This window comes from Pteronotus mesoamericanus, unplaced genomic scaffold (assembly GCF_021234165.1).
Source record: "Pteronotus mesoamericanus isolate MK-2021 breed Mesoamerican mustached bat unplaced genomic scaffold, CSHL_Meso_final contig_22, whole genome shotgun sequence".
NCBI classification, from domain to species: Eukaryota; Metazoa; Chordata; class Mammalia; order Chiroptera; family Mormoopidae; genus Pteronotus; species Pteronotus mesoamericanus.
In genome coordinates this window covers 8,429,087-8,450,921 of record NW_026555090.1, presented here as the reverse complement: position 1 = coordinate 8,450,921, position 21,835 = coordinate 8,429,087, and the positions used below count along the sequence as shown (strand labels likewise).

The window sequence follows — 21,835 nt, the reverse complement described above, 5'->3', positions numbered from 1 at the left end:
ACTTATTTAAAAAAAAATAAATTAAAACAGCTTACTTTATTTATTTATTGAACAAATACGAACTTTGAAAAAAAAAATTCCAAAAGTAGTATACACATTGTAGAAAGATTACAAGATATAACCAGACATTCTGAAGGAAAAATTTTAAATTACTCCTAAAATTTTAGCAAAAAGGTAATTTCTACCTAAATTTAGTACAAGTCCTTTCACACCCTTCTCTTCCATGTTCCCATAAACACATACATAATTTTTTTAAAACACACTTTTTAAACACAAAACTGGGATATCACCCTATAGGCATGGTTTTGTATTCTGCTTTTGAAATTTAACCAATTATGAAAATTTTCTCATGGTCTCTTAACTCTTCTATGTCATGAGTTTTAATAGTTATATAGTGTTCCTTAACTTATTTAACCAGTTTTCTATTTTTGGACATTTAGGGTGCTCACTTTTTATGTTCTTTTAAATGTTCTAGTAAACATCTGCATATAAATGTTTATGCATATCTTTACTTATGATATTTATAGAATAGACTTTATTGGCAAAGGCTATGGATGGTTTAAGATTTCCAATAGTGGGGTTCCTATTATTGGAGTCCTCATAGTAATGATATTCCATAGGAAAACAAACAAATAAATGATAGTTGTTGTAAATATGCAACAATCATTGCAACGTGACTGCAAAGTAAAATGAGAAATCTTGCAAAACTTGCAAAATTTGATGAAAGTGGTATTAAAAATCTACCTGAATTTTGCAAAGTCATTGACTAGTATGGATGCAGCAACATTGAACTAGTAGCAAGTGTTTCAAGGGAATGAGTTCAGGATCAAAGGATTAGGAAGGCACTCAAAAATATCAATGAAGCCATCGTGCATTTTTTGCAACAAAGGACATTCTTTATGATTGCGTTGCAAAAATTTAACCTAAAGGATGCCACACTATGTAAGATTGTAGGAACTATGCCCCTTTCCTCCAATTCTAATATTGACTTATTCTTTGTTCTTAGAATTAGCAGAGACTTGTAATTATAACCTAAATCTTGTGAAATGTAACAGGAAATAAACTTATTTCAATGCTTTGGGCTTTATTTTTAAGATAAAATCCCAATCAGGCCCTCTTCCCCATTATTTACTCTGTAATTTGGACCTCATTTTAATTTAGATTAACTTTAATGGGTTGTTTTCCCAGATGGCGTGATTGTCTATGTAGAAAATTGAAAAGAATTTACAAAAAAATCCCTCAAAATACTGAGTTTAGTAGGGTTTTAGGATATAAGACAAACATACAGAAGTCACTTGTATTTCTATATGCTATATGCTAGCAATGAATATGTGGACACCAAAATTAGAAATAAAATACCATTACAAAGGCTAAAAAACAAAAAAATTTTACATATAAATCTAACAAAGCTTATATAGGATTTATATGCTGAAAACTACAAAACACAACACACACATACACACACACACACACACACACGATGAAAGAAACTAAAGGAAATTGAACTAAATGGAGAAATGTACTGTTCATGAATTGGAAGAATCAGCATAGTAAATATCTTAAATATTTTAATGCTCCCCAAGTTGATAGAGTCAACGTAATTCTATAGAAGTTTATAACTCTAGCTTTAAAGTTTGATATACAGTATTCTAATTACTATTTTTAAAGCGCTTTAGTTGTAGTATTTCTCCCATTTAAAAGATTTAAACAGCTTTATGGAGGTATAATTGACATATAATAAACTGTACATATTTAAAGTATATTCACCTGTATACTGTAATGCCATCATCTGAATCAAGGTAATGAGTATGTCCATCATCCCCAAAAGTTTCCTTGTGCTCCTTTGTAATACCCTCCTCCTGCCCCTCTATGCTTCCTCTAAATTCTCCCTCCCCATCCCTGGGCAACCACTGGTGAACTTGTGGTCACTATAGGTTAGCTTTTATTTTCTAGAGTTTTGTATAAACTCTACTTACTTTGCAGTAATAAACTTTATTACTTTGCAGTAATAAAGTCTACACTTTTTTTTTTTTTGGTCTGGCCGCTTTCACTGAGCACAATTATTTTGCTATTCATCCATTTTGTGTGTGTGTGTTAATAATTTGTTTTTTTCTTTTTTTTTAATCACTGAGTAGTATCCCATTATATGGATTTACCACACTCTGTTTATTCATTCACTTGTTGAAGGATATTTGGATTGTTTCCAGTTTTTGCTATTACAAATAAATATGCTGTGAATATTTATGTACAAGTCTTTGTAATGTTTTCATTTCTCTTGGGTAAATACCTAGGAATAGAATGACTGGAATAAATGGACAATTTCTTAAAAGTTAAGAAATTAAAATTTAAAAATTAAAAGTTAAAAAATCGTTTTCTAAAGTGGTTGTGCCATGTTACATTACCACTAGCAGGTGTGAGGGGTCCAGTTCCTCCACCTTTTGGCCAACACCTGGTCTGTTAGCCATTGTAATAGGTGTGTAGTGAATATCATTATGTTTTCATTGTTATTTTCCTAATGACTCATGATGCTGAACATTTTTCATTTGCCTGTTTGTTATCTGTACATCTCCTTTGGTGAGATGTTTGTTTAAATCTTTTGGCTCTTTAAAAATTGGGTAATTTGTTTTCTTTTTTTGAATTTTTAGATTTCTCTGTATATTCTGGAAACACATCTTTTATCAGGTATATAATTTGTAAATATTTCCCTTTGGTCTGTGGCTTGTCTTTTCATTCTCTTTAACAGAGTTTTTCAAAGAGCAGAGATTTAAAATTTTTATAAAGTCCAATTTATCAATTTTTACTTTCAGGGCTTGTGTTTTTAGTGTTATATTTAAGAAATCTTTCCATAAGCCAAGGTCAAAAAGGTTTACTCCTATGTATACTTGCAGAAGTTTTTGTGATTATAGTTTTGGTTTCCTTTTTAGTTCAAAATTTAGTTTACTAGAGTATTTTGAAATTTTTTTGTTTTAAACTTTGTTATCATTTTAGACATATTTGAGATTGTGGCCTATACAATTTATTGTGTCAAAGATTGAGACTGAAGGGGTTGGAAAGTGGGGGAGAGTAGATGCTAGAAGGTGGGAGAGGGACAGGGGTGCATGCTACACAAATTTTGTCTACATTGCATTTTCAGTCTACTGCTTCCTCTCTTCCTGGAGACCGAACTCCTCATGCTAATACTCTTCCAGATCTTTCTTGTCTTATCTTCCCTCTGTTCATAGGTTCTCTGTTTCTTTCTCTCTGACCTGTCATTTGTTCAGTCTATCATAAAATTCTATGTGACTGTCTTCACAAGGTATCTAGAATCCATCCATTTCTCATCATCTTCCAATGCTATTTCATTGTCATTTTAAAAAATCTTTTATTTTATAGTAGGCTCCTTCTGCTCACCTAGTATCTACCTTTTCCCCTTAAGTCTATTCTCAATACAGCAGCCAGAGAGAGTCTTTTAAAATGTACGTGAATTTTCCTCCTCTGCTCAAAACTCTCCAAAGCTTTCCTATCTCACTCTGAATAAAGACCAAAGTCCTTCCTTGGGTCCTTGGGCCCCACATGATCTCTGGGCCCCTGGTTTCTCTCTTACATCATAACTCTTGTCTTGTTCATTCCAGCCCTGTTGGCCTTCTCTCTGTTTCTTGTGACATGCCAACCTGCCCCTGCCTCAGGGCCTTTGCATTTTCTGTTATTCCTTCTACCCTTATATACTCACTTGGCTTACTCTCTTGCTTCTTTCAGGTCTCGGCTCAAATGTAGTCATATTAGAGAGGCCTTCCTTGACTACTCTATAAAATACTGTTTCCCCCATACTTTTAAATATCCCATTAGTACTTATCATTTGACTTATTACATAGCTTCTCATTTGTTGATTGCCTTTCTCTCCTTGTAGAATATATGTAGAATATATAGGACAGGAACTATATTCACTGCTATACCCACAGAACTTAGAACAGTGCCTGGCATGTAATAGATGCTCAATAACTATTTGTGGAGTGGATAAATGAAGGGGTCTTGTCTGAAGAGGCAGTCTCAGGGAGCATTTTCTTTAGTAATTTTTAACAATATAGAGAGATTTAATAAAATCAAGATAAGTAAAATATATGGTGGGATGGGTGGGAACGGGGATGCTGGGTGTTGATGAAGGTACAGAATATTGAATGCTCTGCAAAGCCGTATGTAATATTAAAAATAACAGCTAGGTTAGAACTGTATTAAGAATAATTTTAGAAATAAAAGTGACAGTCTGGTTTAATTTATAAGTTTACTGTAATTTTTATTTATTCAACATTAAGAGAAGAATAAACATGAAAAAGTAAGTGACCAAATACAGCACATTTTGTGCCTCTATTCAGTCATTGCATAGCATCAGGGCTCGATCACTCTTCATTCATGACTTTTGTGTGAACCTCGCGGCTCTTCACCCGCAGCTTGTTGACCTGGGACTCAGCGATGTCAGCCCGCTCCTCGGCCTCCTCCAGCTCGTGCTGGAGCTTGCGGAATTTAGCAAGATTAGCATTGGATTGTTCCTCCTGAGAACAGAGATAAAAATGTGAGAATTAGACTTTGTGTTTCTCATTGCACTTGTCACCAAACAGGATTATTCCTTCAACTCACATATTTCCTTCTATGGTCAGTTTGGCATATCTGACTTCAAATCTGGACAGAACTTAAAATTTCAATTACATTTTTTTTTGCTTTAAAGAATGAGAGAAAAAGGTGTTTTGAAATGGAAGGGAGAATCTTATTATGTCAAAACCATACAAACATGAAATTCATTTTTGATGTATGCGCTGGTTGGAAAGGAGAAAGAGACCCAGGAACTCTCCCTTACAAAGTTTAGTAATTAAATGTAAGGTCAAATTATAACTTTGTGAAAACCCCACTTTAAAATTTTTTGCCATATATTTTGACTCTGGTATATGAGAAAGGCAAAAAGTGGGGCTAGGAAGAAAGTATGCTGCAGGTTGGTTGGACTTAACTATTTGTGCCTCTCCCTTTCTTCTTTCCTTTCCTTACTTCCTACCTACTCCTGACTATTATGTTGTGTCTGGAAGAATGGGAAACAAGTAGGAAAAGTGAAGATGGAGAATCTTCTGACATGCCCTTATTGCTCCATAGCAATGTGGAGAGAGGAGTCCCTGATACTGATACTAGTAGTGAGTGGATAAGTCAGTTGCGGTAAAAGATTTAAGTATGGCTTTTGAAAACACTTGAGTTTGTGTATTTTTAGAGGGAGAAGAGTACTTACCATGGTATTAATTAGAGTTTCTATTGTATATTCTTTGCAGTTGTCAAGTAAGGTGGGTTAGTTAGAACTTTCTCTTCCCCAAAACCTTACAAATTGTTTAATAATAAAAATATCTCCTCTTGATGTGTTACTGTGTAAGTCGGATTTGGGGGTAAATTTGTATTTAGAAAATTATCTCTTAAAATAAGAGTTGTATATTCTTACTTTGTCTTTTTTCATTAACACTTACTTTTTATACACCTTCTACCCCCACAAAAAAAGTTTTCTTCTTCTTCCAAATACTTAAAGATACTTACAGCCTCCTCAGCTTGTCTCTTATATGATTTCACCTTCGCCTGTAATTTATCTACCAAGTCCTGCAGCCTGAGAACATTCTTGCGGTCTTCCTCAGTCTGCAAGTTTGAAAAAAAAAATGATCTGCATTCAACCCAATGAAATAAGTCTACTACAGATGGTAAAATAAGTCACTTTGGTATGATGGCAGTGGGCCTGGGTAAACTTGGTCAACTCTGATGCTTCCTTCACAGTACTACAGTCATCATTCTTATTATGTGTAGGCACTATATTTGCTAATTATATGGGGTAGGGAAAAAGTAGGTTTACCTTACTTTTTGTTCAGTTGTACAGTTGTTCATTTGGAAAATAACACAAGAATTAATGAATAATACAAGAATAAATCTGTGTTTCATGTACTCACAACTATAAACCTACTTTTACCCTATTTCATTCAGGTCTTTTCCAACCCTTCCTACTCTGGAGAGATGTTATTATTCTATTTTATAGGAGATGAAACTAAGGTTTAGCATGTTAAGTAATCTACCCAAGTTTAAAAAATAAGGCCAAATTAGGGCTAATACCCATTTACTTGGCTTTATTTTTTTTTTAATTTATTTACTTTTTAAATAAATCTGTCTCTGCCTCCCCCCCACCACTTTCCCTTGCCCCCTCCCTCCTTCCCTCCCTCAGCTCTTCCCCTTTGGGTTTGTCCATGAGTCCTTGCTATATGTTCCTTGACTTTCCCCTTCCCTTCCCTTTCCCTGCCTGCCCCCCCTTCCCTCTTGTCTCTGTTGATTTCTTTTCCTTTCAGTGTTGCTGGTCATATTTTCCTTGCATCTTTGCATTGTTGGTTAGGTTCCGCTTATAGGTGAGCTTTAAAACCTATGTTTTTTCCTCTCTTATGCTATTATCTAAGAGACTTTCTTCATTTGCAAGCTTAGTGTAGATTTGTGATAAGCAGCTGTGTCATTTGCCTCTTACATGTACCAAATTAATGTGTATCTATTTGTGAATGACACATAAATCATCACCAGATTTCTAATTTCCCACTGGGCAAGGAGCCTGGATATTCTAGAACGCTATTCCCTTACCTGGTAGGAAAGTTCCTTTACTCTTCTCTCATGTTTCCGCAAACCTTTAACAGCTTCAGCATTGCGTTTCTGTTCACTTTCCACCTCTCCTTCAAGCTCACGTACCTGTATCCAAGAAAGTATAGAGTCAGCCTTAGAGAATATTAATAAGCACAAGACCTACTGAAGATATTAGGTGGATGTCCCCAGCCCCAGGGGATCAATATGTAAGAAGAGAGAAAGGTAGCGGGAGGGCTCTTTTTCCCTTCCCAGATTTGGAGATACTGAGATACACACTCTGGCCTCCAGCTTCTGGATCTGCTTCTTCCCGCCCTTCAGGGCCAGCTGCTCAGCCTCATCCAGACGGTGCTGCAAGTCCTTCACTGTCTGCTCCAGGTTCTTCTTCATCCGCTCCAGGTGGGCACTGGTGTCCTGCTCCTTCTTCAGCTCCTCAGCCATCATGGCTGCCTGAAAAAGCAAATAAATGAAGAAAATAAGGAAACTTGGTAATGGCAGGTAGCATGTGTGTATCAGTAAAATAAATGCTCATCTCACATCAGTGATGGCCTTCTTGGCCTTCTCTTCTGCGTTGCGTGACTCTTGAATTACTTCTTCCACTTCACTCTGGAGTTGTGAAACGTCATTTTCTAATTTCTTCTTGGTGTTGATCAGGCTGGTGTTCTGTTAAAAATAGGGGGAATTAGTAAGATTTGCAGTTTGCCCTCTTGGGATTTTTTGTACATGTCTTACTTGTTGGCTCATGCAAGGGACTAATGGCAACATTTCACTAAACTTTAAATATTTGTTCGGTGCAATATATTTTCAAGGTTGGAACAGCTTTCTTCCACCATTGCCCCAAAGTCCATCTGATTTATGCATAAGGACTTCTGAGATTTAAGAATGTCTATATTAAGTAATTGCTCTTTCCATTATATTTCAACTGGACATCACTAGTATTCTATCATTAAAAGGTTGGAAATATTAGAAAAGAATAGGTTCCTTTTTTGAGTGCCTGGCAGTTTCTCAATTGGAAGGAATCTAATTCTTTATGACTGCTCATGCTTCAGTCCCTTGGGGAATGCTGGATTAGTCTTATGAAAACGTTTTCTTAAAATTTCAACTCAGTGGTTCTCAAAGGGAAGCTACTGCCTCCGTGGGTATTTGGAAATATTTGGACATGGATATGTTTGGTTGACAAAATGGCTAGAGGGTGGTACTGCATTTAATGTCTGGGCAAGTCAAGGGTCCTAAGTGTCCTGCAAAGTACAGGGACAATAAACACAACAGTGCTAAATGCTGAAGTGCCCCTGATGGGAAGCATTTTCAAATTTAGAGTCAACAGATACCTTTATTCATGTTTGGGCCATATGATGGTTTTCAAAATAAAGAACCAAACATTTTTTAAATAAAAGTAATACCCTCTTTCTTTGGTGGGAGGGTGGGTAGAAAGTCAAAAAAAAGACACATAGGAACACACACATAAAAACATTTATAGCTCTACACCCTGAGATAACTGCAAGCGGGTGTGTCCGGCCTACAGCCCATGGGCCACATGTGGCCCAGGATGGGTATGAATGTGGACCAACACAAAGTCGTAAATTTACTTTAAAATTAGGAGATTTTGTTTGTTTTTGCTAGTGTTTATGTATTTAATGTGTGGCCCAAGACAACTCTTCTTCCAATGTGCCCCAGAGACGCCAAACAGTTGGACACTCCATATCACCCATCCTTTTAAACATGACATGTACTTATAAAAGTGGAGTACTTTCACACTATAATTCTAATTTATCACTTAATAATACACCAGCATTTGTTTGATGTGAGGGTCCCACCTGGGTGTGCAGGAGCTGGACACGCTCACTGGCATCTAGCAGCTCCTGTTCTGCGATTTTCCTGCCCCTCTCCGTCTGCTCCAGAGATGCCCGCAGCTCCTCCACCTCGGCCTGCAGCAGGTTGGCTCTGCGCTCAACCATGGCCAGCTGCTCCTTCAGGTCCTCTTGGCCCCGGAGAGCATCATCCAGGTGTAGCTGGGTATCCTGTTAAGTGAAAAAAAGGCCTTAAACACTCTGAAGAGGATATAAACATCCTTGCAGATGAACTGGAAGAATGTATGGTGCCAGGAACAGAGAATGACAGGAAAGAGAAGGAATACGGTGATGTCACTAACTTACATAAGAAAGACTTATCAGGAGACAGGTTGTTGTTTTATTTATGATATTAACTGGTTATTTTTTCATGTGCAAGTCCTAATGTATATCATTTATAGAGCATTCTCCATATGTTCTACCTAGTATTTGGTATCTCTTGTCTCATTTGATCTTCACAATAACCTATGAGGTGGGTAGTCTCACCCTTATTTTGTAGGAGAAGAAACATGTTCTGAGAAGTTAAATAACTTGCCTAAAATCAGAGAGCTAGTAAGTGAAAAAACTGAGACTCAACCTCAGTCCTACTGAGGTGCCAAAGTCTTGCACTTGCTCTCATATCATACTTTATATCTAGGCTTCTATTTGTTCTTTTATATAACATCCTTGAAAAATATTATATTATATGTGTATTTAATTTTAGTTACCTCCACATTATGAGCTGTATAATTTGTTAAAAAAAAAAGAGGCTGGTTTAACAAGAAGGTGTTTTGAGGAATGGAAGACCCATAACTTGCTTGACTTATCTGAATTGTTAAATGTGGACTCATTTACTTTCAGGATCCCTTGGGTGTTCCTGTAGTTCCTCAAGCTCTCTGCAGCCAAACGGTTGGCATGGTTCAGCTGGATTTCCATTTCATTCAGATCTCCTTCCATCTTCTTCTTGACTCTTAGAGCATCATTTCTGCTCCTGATCTCAGCATCCAGCATGCTTTGCATTGACTCCACGACTCTAATGTGGTTTCTCTTCAGCTGGTCAATTTCCTCATCCTTTTCAGCAATTTTCCTATCAATTTCAGACTTGACTTGGTTCAACTCCAGCTGGATGCGTAGGATCTTTCCTTCTTCATGTTCAAGAGATGCCTTAACAAAAAAGTGATCAATTAGTAATAGGAAATAACTTGAATATTTGGAATATATTGTGAGCCAAACTCTTACTAATATCAGTTTATGTAATTTTACAAAGTGCCATAGTTCCAGGACCCTGCTAGGTAAATCATTTTGTTTATTCAGTCATGGATTATATGGAGCAGTTCTGTAATAAAGGTGCTCTGTAAAGTATAAAGTGCTATACAAATATTATTCATGTAAGTACTAACAAAAGTATATGATTAAACTTATGTGAACTCTATAAATTAAAATGTTCGTGTGTGATCTTACAGAAATTCTCAGTTTTAAAATATGTTATTTTCTGATTACATAATACATGTTCACTGTAGAACATGGGGCGATATATAAAAACAAAGGGGAAAAACCTCATGTTGTGCCCCCACTCAGAGAAAAATATTTTAATGTGATACATTTTCCTATTTATGTGTAGTTCTACATAATAAAATTATATTGTATATGCAAACATGTATATCGCGTTAAAAATTATCTACCATAAATAAATGTTTCTCCATATTACAATAATTATATTCAATCTGTAAGACATTACATGATATGATGTTTCATAATTTTCTTAATTTTGTCCTTGGATCGGATATCTTTGTACTTAAAGCTGTACTTACACTTAAGATTATTTACTTAGAAATAGAATTGATGGGTCATAGTATTTACATTTTCAAGGCTTTTGATTACTATTGCCAAATTGCCCTTCATAAAGGTTATACAAGGTCAGCTTATCACCAGCTTGGTGACAAGGTATGTATTTTATCACTGCCCACTTTGAGTGTTTTCACCGATGTTTGTGTTTAATTTTCCCCCCCCTTACATTGTGGTAATATATACCTCTGCTTCCTCTAAGGCAGCCTGAATGTCACATTTCTCTTGTTCAATTTGCTTCTTTATTTTCTCCAGTTCATGGATTTGTTTCCCACCTGCAGCAATCTGTTCAGTGAGGTCAGAGATCTCCTCTGTGGGTGAACAGACAAGGGAGAAGTGGTGAGCTGAGGACAAGGAGAGGTCCAGTCAGGCTGTTGGGGTAGGTAAATTCAAGAGGACTCACGCTGCAAGTTCTTATTTTCTCTCTTTAGGGTTTCAAGTTGGTCCAGGGATTCCTCGTAGGCATTCTTGATCTTGAACAGCTCAGTGCTGAGAGAACGGGACTCTTTCTGGGAGGCCTCAAGTTCAGCCTGAGTTTCCTCATGCTTCTGTTTCCATTCTGATAGGACCTGAAAAGTATCCAAGTCATCAGCCAATGCAAGCAGAAAGGGAGACCTAGTGAAACATGGATGAAATTTAAGTAGGATGGGCCACCTTGTCAAAGTTCCTTTGCTTCTTATCAAGAGCTGCGCAGGCAGCATTAGATCTCTCGACATCGAGCATGAGGTCCTCCACTTCATTCTGGAGCCTCTGCTTTGTCTTCTCAAGGGAGGCACACTTGGCATTTATGGCTTCTACATGCTCCTCAGCTTCCTGCAGCCTCTGGGCCAGCTTCTTCCTGAAAAGTTAGCCAGGCATTTAAGGAGAGTGGGCAAACTATAACCTCCTTGTCCTCTCCACGGGAAATAACATGGTTTTCAAACCTGGTAGCCAGAACTCCTTTCTAGATTGATAAACTGTATGAAAAGGTCCAAAGTGGCGAATGGTTGGATTTAGTCTTTGGTGTGCTGTTGAATTTTTAGAGACTGCTGTTAGTGTTCCAGGAATCTTACTTCATAAGTAAATCAGAATTTTTAGGGACTTCTTATCAAGGATGATTGTGGAGAATGTGTGGCCGCGACAATTTTACTGATTGATTTATATATCTCATTTCATTCCAAAAAAGTGTTTGAAGCTAACTAGATATTCCATTGGGTTGAAATATACTGAGCATATTTGCTTTCTCAAAGTTTCCATTTCACTTTATTTTTTTCTCTAAAGAAAAATAGCCAGTTTCTTCTAATATTTGAAAAATCTTTCCAGAGAAAAATTGATGGATAGGTCAGGACAACTCATGCAATTTAAGCAAAGACCGTTTTTTTCCCTTTAGAATTACCTACATTTTTAATTTCCCAATTATGGGCCAACTATACATTCTTAAGATTTAGACAAGTCTTTGGCCGTGATGCTCAAGAAGATCTACTTGAAGGTCCCCCTTGACCTGTATACAGACTAAGGCTTTACTTGATTTAGACCAATTCTGGACATTTTGTATTATTTCATGGCCTCTAACATGAGTTTTACATCCTATACCTTTCTCCTGCAGTGCTTAAGGTGGGCTCTGGAGTCAGAACATCTGGTTCTAATCCCAGCTATACCATTTATTAATCATATGCCCTTGGGTTAGTTAGTTAACCTCTCACAGCCTCAATTTCCTCATCTGTAAATAGGGATAAGAATAATAGTACTAATATAATGTGGCTATGAAAACTAAGTGAGTTAATGTATATATAGTATTTGACACATACAGTACGCACCAGCAAATATTAGCTTCTGCTTTTATTATGTTACCATGATCATCAATGTCATCACAACTGTTTCTGTGAGTTACTGAGTTGGGCAGCCAGGAAACCATGTCATTTTCCTCCCCCAGCGTTCACAGTACATACTTGGCCTCCTCTAGTTCCTCTGTGCGCTGGATGGCGTCCGTCTCGTACTTGGTCCTCCACTGCGCAACCTCGCTGTTGGCCTTGGACAGCGCCCTCTGCAGCTCGGCCTTGGCTTCCTGCTCCTCCTCATACTGTTCCCGCAGCAGGTCACAGTCGTGGCGGGAGGACTGTAGGGCGTGGGCCAGGGCGTTCTTGGCCTGGGGAAGTACCAGATGACTTAACACTCATTTATTCAGTGATATTTAATTTATACATCCAAAGTGGAACCTAACTGGACGTGTTTAGATTTGATTAGCCAAGAAGATCTTAGATTAAACTCACTTTAGTTTCTTCTTCTAGCTGACGTTTCATGTCCTCAATCTGCTGAGTAGATGCTTGTTTGCTCCTTGAAAGCTGAGAGACTAAAGCATCTTTCTCATCTAATTGCCGGGAATATTCACCTAAGAATAATAGAAGTAAAGGAATTTGTTAATGGCATTAAAAATTAACCTCAATCTTTTATATTTATATATATGAGGTCTGTCCTGAAGGTACTCAGCCATATAATATGAAAAATAGAGACATTCATTGAAGAAGATACAAAATACAAGAAACATTGTACTTAGGACAACGATGCCTCAGTCCCCTTCAAAGTAGGTACCCCTGGGACCTCACACAATTCTCCCAATCGCCATCAGCTGCCCCGTTGTATATTCTTGAATCTCATCGACAGTCTGAAATTCCTTCCTTTTGAAAGATGGTTTTAGTTTTGGGAAAAGCCAGAAGTCACAGGGTTTTTCTGGGCTGTAGGGGGCCGAGTTACCTGGGTGACTTGATGTTTTGCAAAAAAATCTCTGCACAAGGCATGATGCATGAGCAGGCTTGTGATGAAGCTGCCAATCACCAGTTGCCCAGGGCTGCGGCCTTCTGAATTATCCAAATAGTTTCCGCAGGGTAATGTTCAAGTTTAATGCAAAATTTGATGCAGATTCATTGCTCTACTCACTCAGTCATTTTGAATATGATAGCCACAAGAGTACACATGCTCATTCAACTGCATCTACTGCCCCTCCCCCACTAGTAATGTGATGACATTGTTCACACGTATACATTCCAATCCACTCTCCTTGGCTGCCAGGTCACATCAATGTTGCACACTTCTTGTTATATTAATAATGGCTGGACTTTTACTGGACAGACCTTGTATACATATATATCAAACATATGCTTCCATATATTATAGAATGGCTTAGAATTGGAGATTAAAGAGCACTGTTTCATTAAATTTTCTTGCTGATTCTTGCTTATTTTTTTCTTTCTGACCTGTTCAGCAAATTCTGATAGTTTGCTTATTCCTCCTCTAAAATGAGAGTATTGTGATTAAGAACCTCTGGAATTGGTTCTGTCTAGTACACAGTTTCAGGATTAAGAGAAAGGTTTTTACCTGCTTCTGTCTGCAGGCGTGCTTTCTGAGCCGTCAGGTCATTGATAAGCCGCTGCTGTTCTTCTTCCTTTGATTTCAGTTCACTCACTTGATCTTCTAGAGTACGGCACATCTTTTCAAGGTTTCCCTATGGGACATGTGGCAGTGAAGGATGAGATGTATGCAGTAAAAAAAAGTTAAAACTTGATTCTTAAAATATTTTTAGAGTTAATTTATGTTGTGTGAGTAGAGGGTTATGGCACCAGCTCTATGGAACATGCTGGGATTCAAGCATGGTGAGTGTATAGTGTCCCTAACGAGGTTATTGTTGGAGCCCATTCATTGATCTCAATAAGACTGACACTTGCTTAAAGTGAATTGTGAAATAATCTTAATGGTCATAGCTAGCATTTAAAAAATGAAATAGAATGAAATATTAAAATAGAAAATATTAGATTAGTGCTATAAATTGCCTGCAAACAATGTTTAATGACAGAGAATATGGGTGTTCTTATAGGTTATTATTTAACCTCATTTAGAGACAGCATTGGGTACCTTGGCTTTGGAAATGGCCTCTGAATTACTGCTAAGGTCATCAATCTCCATCTTCAGCTCACTCTTCTCCTTCTCCAGCTTCTGCTTGACCCGCTGAAGGTTGTCTATCTGCTCCCCAAGTTCAGCCATACTGTCTGCGTGCTTCTTCCTCAGGGCGGCTGCCGTGCCTTCGTGCTGCAGGGTGGCCTCCTCCAGGTCCCTGCGCATTTTCTGGAACTCGGCCTCCCTCTTCTTGTTCATCTCAACCTGGGCCGAAGTGGCGCCCCCAGCTTCTTCCAGCCGCTCGCTGATCTCCTCCAGTTCCCGCGAGAGGTCAGAGCGCTGCTTCTCTGCTTTGGCCCGAGAGGCCCGCTCTGCCTCGATTTCCTCCTCCAGCTCCTCAGTGCGCGCCTGGGAGTGACACAAGCACATGAACATAAATTCATCTCAATTTCAGGCTTTTATAGAGTAGAGGAAAATGGAGATGAGATGACTCACCTGCAACTCTTTGATCTTCTTCTGAAGTTGAATTTCTGCTGCTTGCTCATCTTCAATTTTGCTTAACAGGTTGCTGATTTCAAATTCTTTCCTGTAGAAAGAAGAACAAGACGTATTAGGACCTATATATAATTTAAAGATGATATCACATAGAATTTTTATCTGGAGTTCCTACTTTTTAAGTTTTTCATCAAGTTGCTGTTTGTCATTTTCTACATCCATTGTGGATTCTTGGGCCAGTTTTAGATCACCCTCCAGTTTCCTCTTTGCTCTTTCTAGATCCATTCGAAGTTTCTTTTCTTGCTCCAGAGACCCTTCAAGCTAGTAAGAAGGTAAAATTTGTTAAAAATTGAAAATATATTTAAAAAAAATCTTTCAAATGATTATTAAAAATACACTTACATCATCCACTTGCTGCTCTAGCTTGATTTTGGCTTTGGTCAGGGTGTTGACTTTGTCCTCTTCTGCCTGCAGGTCATCCAGGGTCTGCTGATGGGCCTCCTGGAGGGCCTTCTTCTCCTTGGTCAGCTTGGCTATGGTTTCATCCAGGCCTGCCATCTCCTCTGTGAGGTTTTTCACCTTAGGAAGTAAAAACACTTTGTATTATATGCTGTATTTTGGTGGACTCAGTTTTTTGCTTGTATTCCATAATAATAATAAAAACATAAACTTTTCCTATATATGTTTCATACCTTGTTCTCTGTGGCATGTTTCTCCTTTTCAACCTTGGCCAGTGTCAGCTCAAGGTCATCAATGTCTTTCTTCAGTTCTGAACATTCATCCTCCAGTTTCCTTCTCTTGGCCGTCAGCTCAGCATTGATCTCTTCCTCATCCTCAGCTCTTTCAGTCACCTCTTTGATTTTGGCCTCGAGCTGGATTTTGTTTTTAATCAGCTGCTCACACCTTTCCTCTGCATCAGCCAAGCTATCTGCTTCCTGTGGGAAGGTTTTGTGAGTTATTTAGACAATTTGTGACCTATTTTGAACTTGTTCTTGCACAAAATTTTAGTGTTCATTGAATTTTGATGAATTTTTCAGTATGAATATAAATTAAACTTAATTAAATATTACTACATGGCCTGGAGAAATGCAGCTAATCAGAAGCAAGACTGTAGATTTAGAAGCAAATTAGTCTAAAAAATAATTGGACTGAAATAACTGACTGTTTTAAAAAGCAGTGTGCATAAGAGTGAAAAGACCAAAAGGAAGCCTGGGTTTTTGTCCCATACTTACCTCCATATATATGACCTTTATTGCTTTATTCCTCTTATGTTCAGTTATCTTATATGTAAGTAAGGTGGTTGGAATAAGTGATTGCTAAGAGCTTTTCAGCTGTAATATACCCATATAAAGAATTCGACTTAGTCAAATTTGTTAGTTTTGTTTTTGAGCATTTCCTACTCACTTTAAGCAACTAATTACTAGATTGTGTTTAAAAAAGAAAAGGAAATAACTTATGCCTATGACTACCCATCAATTTTTGTACTTTCAAAACCTTCCTGATAGTCTATAACAGTGGTATAATTATCCAAAATTTTCATTTCCATTTTAAGAAGTAACTTAGTCTCAAAATGAATTTTATAATATATAAGAATATACTTTTGAGAAACCATATTAGCTCAATAATGTTTTTATAAGTTACTAAAAGACTCAAATAAAAATTAGCTCAGCCACTAACTTATTAGATTACATTGGCCTGGGGAATTTCTTTTAACTTCTCAGTGTTTGTTTTATTCATATCTTAAGGTTTTTAAATGCTTAAATGGTTGACAGTGGGGACGTCCCAGGGTTCTTCTGCGTCTATTTTTTAACAGTGATATGTACAATAAATACCTACTTACTGACTGAAATAGTGCATACCAAAGAGGTTAAGATGAAGAGACTGTGATCCTATGCTTTTGGAAACTGTAACTTTCATAAAAGTAAAGTTATCAAAAGGAAAAGTTGAAAATAACTTAAAATTTTTTGGAAAATTATTCTTTCACAGGTTTCCTCATGATGTCGTTGGTCTTGTTGGACCAAGTAAAGTTTAAAGTTGTGGTTAGCCAGAGTGTAGCTGCCAAAACTACCTCCACTGTGACTACAACTTCTTCCTGACCCATTAAACAGAGGCTTTAAGAATTTGGCATCTATATTGAAGGAGTAATCATTGAGTACGCTTAGCTCCCTCCACCTTATACCCGGGTAATTCAGTTCACCTGCTACATATAAATTTATGGAGCTAAATCTTGGGGGCTGAGGAAAAGAGATACAGAGAGGAATAAGAATAACTGTCTTTCTTGAATTTAAATACAATCTTATACACTTGCATTAAAAATATAGGACTATATTTTAAGGGTGGGATGAAGCTGGCAAGGCAAGTGTATAAAATGAGATTGGAGGCTTGCATTTAAACTGCTTTCTTCATGTTAAATTTGTGATATGTTACATACATTCTTTGACCTTCGATCTTAGATTTTCCGTTTGTAATTTGGAAGTAATTGTGCCTTCCTCACAGGAATATTGTAAGTTAAGTGAACTACTGAAAAAACAACTTGAGATTTTCTTTTTCATGAAAAGGTCATTTGTAAACCCAAAGTATGTGTGAATTCCAGAAGAGGTTCAGCAACATGGTATATTCAAAATGCAGAATACTCACAGCTTGAACCTGGAGTTGCAGGTCATTTTTCTCTTTTAAGAGAGTGACCATTTTTTCCTCCAATTCCTTCCTTTTTGCCTCTGACTTGGCCAGTTCATCTTTGATTTTCTGAAACTCTTCCTTCATGGTGGCCATCTCCTTCTCAGTCTCCGCGCTCTTGAGGAGGGGCTTGATTTTGAAGAACAGTTTCATCCAGGGCCAGTGCTTGACGTTCATGAAAGCACGTACGTTATACTGGATGCAGAAAAGGGCTTCTCTGGAATGACACAGAAACATCAGTGTAGATTGCTCTATTAGAGACAATGTTATTATTTTTTATACACAGACTCCCCTTTTAATGACCCCTCATATATCAATTATATACAAATTCTGTATATGTTATATGGAGGCTTTACACACACACGTGCACACATGCACATATTTTCACACACTCATTGTAAGCCTCAGTGTAATCATTTTGCTAATGTGTTCTGATTATATTGAATGATTCTGGGTTTTCAAATTAGCAAAGATGCTGACTTTAGAGGGGGAATACTTTACATGTATAGAGCATCATTTTAAGATCATTTGAGATATTACAGTATTAGTGATTTGGGAGTGGATATGGCGATTGTAAATTGATTTTGTGCTTGGCTGTTGGCAAAAGGATGTTAACTATGAAATAGCCTAGGGTGCTTTCTGAATTGCCTTACCTAAATTGAGCTTCTTACTTATTATATGTATCATTCTTGAAGCCTTTCCTCTTATTTAACTCACCACTGAATTATCTGCTCTATAAAATTCTTTTGTTAGCTTCTTCAGAAAATATACTGGCTTTTCTCAAATTCTTTCAAATGACTCATTCTTACTTGCTCAATTTTTAATGTCTGCAAGGCATTTAGCACAGGTTAAGTTCCAAAATTTGTTTTATTTAAATAAAATTGTAAAATAGTAATAAAAGATAACCCTCTGCAAACTGTAGTAATAGACTGGCAAGGTTTGACTACCTTGTAGCAATGTGTATGTTTCTTCAAGTTTTCTAAAATGGAAATTCTATTTTTAAAGGTCTAATTTATCAGAATCACTAACTCTGGAAAGGCAGGTACTATGGCACAAATCTTAATGTAGATACATGTAGAAGACTTGGAAACACTTCTAGTATAGACCTAAATAAGTAGTTAATGAACAAAATGAATGCAAAATCTGTGTACAAGGATAGTGCTGTATAGATAGAGCTGAATGAGGTTTATTAGAGAAAGGAGGAATGGAAGTTTTGAATTCATAAATTGATAAATTAAGATGAAGGGAGAGGGCTTACGCAAACCTGAAAATAAGAGATAAGCAAATTGTTTAGCTTGGCTGCAAAGGCTGTGTGGTTGGCAATGATAGATGAGGTGGGGAATAGAGAGGGCTTGACAGCCATGCAGAGTAACTTGGATTTGACGTGTGAGACCTTGGGGAACCACAAACTGAGATATGACATAATGAAAATAGTGCTTACTCTGCATTACTCTTACAGCTCTACATGAGATGAATGAGAAGGGAGAAATTGGAGGGAGGGGAGAAGTTTGGAAGGGATCCAAGTGTGAGAGGATAAGCAAAAACTGATGTATTGGAGTGAGTTCTGAACTGGGTGAAAAGCCACAAAATGAAAGAGTTAATAAGCAAGGAAGGCTGATTGATAGTCCCTAAGGGACCTTACAAATCTGATATTGTGCATAGTTGTTACCTCCTTTGCAACATCTTCTGATATTCTACCCTCATTAGGAATCCCCTACAAACGGCTTGAGTTCGTGTTATAATCTGAGCCAATTTGTCATCTCTCATTTCTTCTAGAAGACCTAGAAGGCCGGCTTTGAAGAAAACCTTCAAAGAGGAAAGGAGAGTCATAAAGCATCCCCCATACAGCAGGAGACAAAGAGATGACAGAAGGTACTTGGATCAGCTGTAAATAAATAACAGCTATACCTTTGTATGTCCAAATTTATATTGGGTGTGATCAATATCAATAGAACCAAGAAGTTTCTCAGAAGCCTTCTTGCTGTCAATGAACTGTCCCTCTGGGATAGCACTTGCATTTAGAACTTTGTATCTGTTCGAAGAAAGAAAGGTTAAGAATGTGTGATCATATATGAAAATCAAATTCTACCAAAAAACATTAAAAAAACCTCAGAGAAAAAGTAAAATTAGAGAATCCAGCTGTCCTTTAAGTTCAGATAGTAACACAATATGATTTTTCTTTTGTCTAATGCATACTTCCTTTCTATTTTTAAGAAATGCTACCTCTTTTAACCTGTTATTCTGTCCTACCACCACAAGTCTATTTTTTTTGGCTTCTTAATTTTATAATATTTACAAAGCAGGAAACACAAAATATAATAAACAGAGAATAAAAATTAAGATGATTATTCACAGTGAAATACAACAAAGAGAGACTGGCCTTTGTTTAAAGTCCCCATATAGGATTCGGCTTGGAAATCCCTTCCTGCAGATTCTGATGCCTTCCAGCACACCGTTGCACCGCAGCTGGTGCAGGACAAGTCCATGCTCCATGGCCCCTAAAAATATATCAGAGTACTTACTACTGGGCCCTGAATATTCAAACTTGTGCCTGTTTGACTATTTCATGCGCTCTTATATCTTACCAGGAGTTTTGGTTTCATTGGGAATGATACACCGTACGAAGTGAGGGTGTGTGCTTCTCAGATTTGTCATCAGTTTATTTAAATTTTCCTAGAAAACCAGATAGAAGAGACTTAATGAAAAAGCTCTATTTCAGATTTCTGTTTTGCAATTATATGGAACTAAGCAAAGTATTCTCTTAACTACTAGGTATAAGCCTGTGAGGCTTCAATTGCTCTGTATTTTAAAGGTATGAAGACTCTAGCTTCCCAAATAACCAAAAGGCCAAAATACTGGGAAGTGATGCAGCTCTCCAAGGTAGTAATTTCTAACACTAAGGAGCTATCCTAGAAACAAACTGAAAATTCAGTAGCCTTGAAGCACAAGTGTTCTCAACTGGGAGACAAAAGTCTGGCTTTGCTCTGCCACTAAGGAACTGCTTGACTCTACAAAATTCTTTTTGCCTCTCCAGACCTCATATGAAAATAATTGGGATAATTTCTGAGATCTGTTTCATCTCTCTCAGTGCTAATAATTTTTACAGTCGTGGTTTACTGTGGTAATGTAGGTAGGTTAGCAATTGTTCCAACTTTTGCCATTCCTTCCTTGAGTTTATTATTCCCTGGGACCTGAAACATCTTTTTTTCTTTTTTTTTTGTATTTTTTTGAGGAGTCTAAAATCATGAGACTATATAACCTTGTGTGGGTGGCTCTTAGGTAGCTGAAAATTATCCACAGTCTGAGGCATATAGGGGAGAGTAATTCCAGAATTAGAGTAATTGATTATGGTAGATGATGGTGTTTTACTCAACCACAGAAAACTCACGTGTAAATATTTCTCAGTATTTCTTAGATAATACTCTTTGAGAAAGCAGTCCACGGCCATACCACCCTGAATGTGCCCAATCTCATCTGATTTCGGAAGCTAAGCAGGGTTGGGCTTGGTTAGTACTTGGATGGGAGAAGGCAGAGTTGCTGTCCCCTGTCTCAGTTAACCATTAGGAAATAAACAAAAGTAAGGAGTTTCTAATCTTGAAAACATGTATAAGGATAAGTTGAAACAAAAATCTGTTGGGTGAGGTAATGCAGATTGGTACTTAGAAAGAAAAAGAACAGGGCAGTTTTCCTGTTTAGGTCATAGGTTAGATCTGCATTTTAGTTCTAAAAGGAATGAGGCTTAGCCAAACAAATTCTTACAAAGCAACCATTAGACCAGCTATTTAATACATTCCTCTTTAGAAGAGCCAGTTTTTAAGCCACCAAAGAAAACCACATTATTTGTAACAAAACTATTGTTATGTTAACCTCAAGAGATATTTTCTAGCTCAGTCATCCATCTAAGTCATTAGGCTTGGATTTAGTTTCTTTTCATTTATTACAGAAAATTAAATCCACCTCAGAGGACAAAGATGTGTTTTGGTGGAAGAATGTTTTAAAGTGTATCTTAGGCTCATCCTCAAAGAGGGACTCAGGGACAGTCTCAAGGGCAATATTAGTGGACTAAAGATACAGCCTTCCACAAGGGACAGCTTTGAAGTTCAGCTATGCTTCTTTCAAAGTCAGCTGTGTTATATAATGAGAAAGCTTCTAAGGACTTTGTGGCATTCTTGAATACATTAGATGATCATAATGAGGAATAATGGGTAAAGCACTGACCCTGTAGGAGAAGTATTGCTTTGGCTGTATCCTGACAAGAGTGAATATTTGATGTAATTTCTATTAACATTCCATTCCCTCTTAATTCATTCTGAAACTTATAATTGTGATAATTCGTAGAAACCTAATAGATTTTTAAAAATTAAATTTGTACTTTACCCTGAAAAGAGCTGACACAGTCTGGAAAGAAGAGCCCTTCTTCTTAGCACCTTTCTTTGCACCACCCTCTGAGGTTAAAAAACAAAAACAAAAACAATCAATTAAAGTAGAATCCCAGGGCCTGGAATGGTATGTGAGCA

At 37.2% G+C, this 21,835-nt stretch overlaps 1 protein-coding gene across 1 annotated transcript in view; it reads right to left on the bottom strand.

Moving 5' to 3' along the window:
- Nucleotides 1–4,244: 4,244 nt before the first annotated feature.
- The window catches only part of LOC129068811 (myosin-8), a 30,457-nt gene continuing 12,866 nt past the window's right edge, over nt 4,245–21,835 (bottom strand). The window contains exons 17-40 of the mRNA XM_054571245.1: nt 21,696–21,763; nt 19,904–19,991; nt 19,699–19,816; nt 19,227–19,350; nt 18,988–19,124; nt 17,280–17,535; nt 15,335–15,577; nt 15,045–15,221; nt 14,818–14,963; nt 14,643–14,733; nt 14,166–14,555; nt 13,632–13,758; nt 12,530–12,648; nt 12,209–12,405; nt 10,935–11,118; nt 10,684–10,849; nt 10,467–10,591; nt 9,291–9,599; nt 8,424–8,627; nt 7,147–7,272; nt 6,889–7,059; nt 6,613–6,717; nt 5,542–5,637; nt 4,245–4,526 (exon numbers count right to left, since the gene is read on the bottom strand). Of these exons, the coding sequence (XP_054427220.1) occupies nt 4,374–4,526; nt 5,542–5,637; nt 6,613–6,717; nt 6,889–7,059; nt 7,147–7,272; nt 8,424–8,627; nt 9,291–9,599; nt 10,467–10,591; nt 10,684–10,849; nt 10,935–11,118; nt 12,209–12,405; nt 12,530–12,648; nt 13,632–13,758; nt 14,166–14,555; nt 14,643–14,733; nt 14,818–14,963; nt 15,045–15,221; nt 15,335–15,577; nt 17,280–17,535; nt 18,988–19,124; nt 19,227–19,350; nt 19,699–19,816; nt 19,904–19,991; nt 21,696–21,763 (3,920 nt within the window). The 3' untranslated portion in view covers nt 4,245–4,373. The remainder of the gene's footprint in view (nt 4,527–5,541; nt 5,638–6,612; nt 6,718–6,888; nt 7,060–7,146; nt 7,273–8,423; nt 8,628–9,290; nt 9,600–10,466; nt 10,592–10,683; nt 10,850–10,934; nt 11,119–12,208; nt 12,406–12,529; nt 12,649–13,631; nt 13,759–14,165; nt 14,556–14,642; nt 14,734–14,817; nt 14,964–15,044; nt 15,222–15,334; nt 15,578–17,279; nt 17,536–18,987; nt 19,125–19,226; nt 19,351–19,698; nt 19,817–19,903; nt 19,992–21,695; nt 21,764–21,835) is intronic.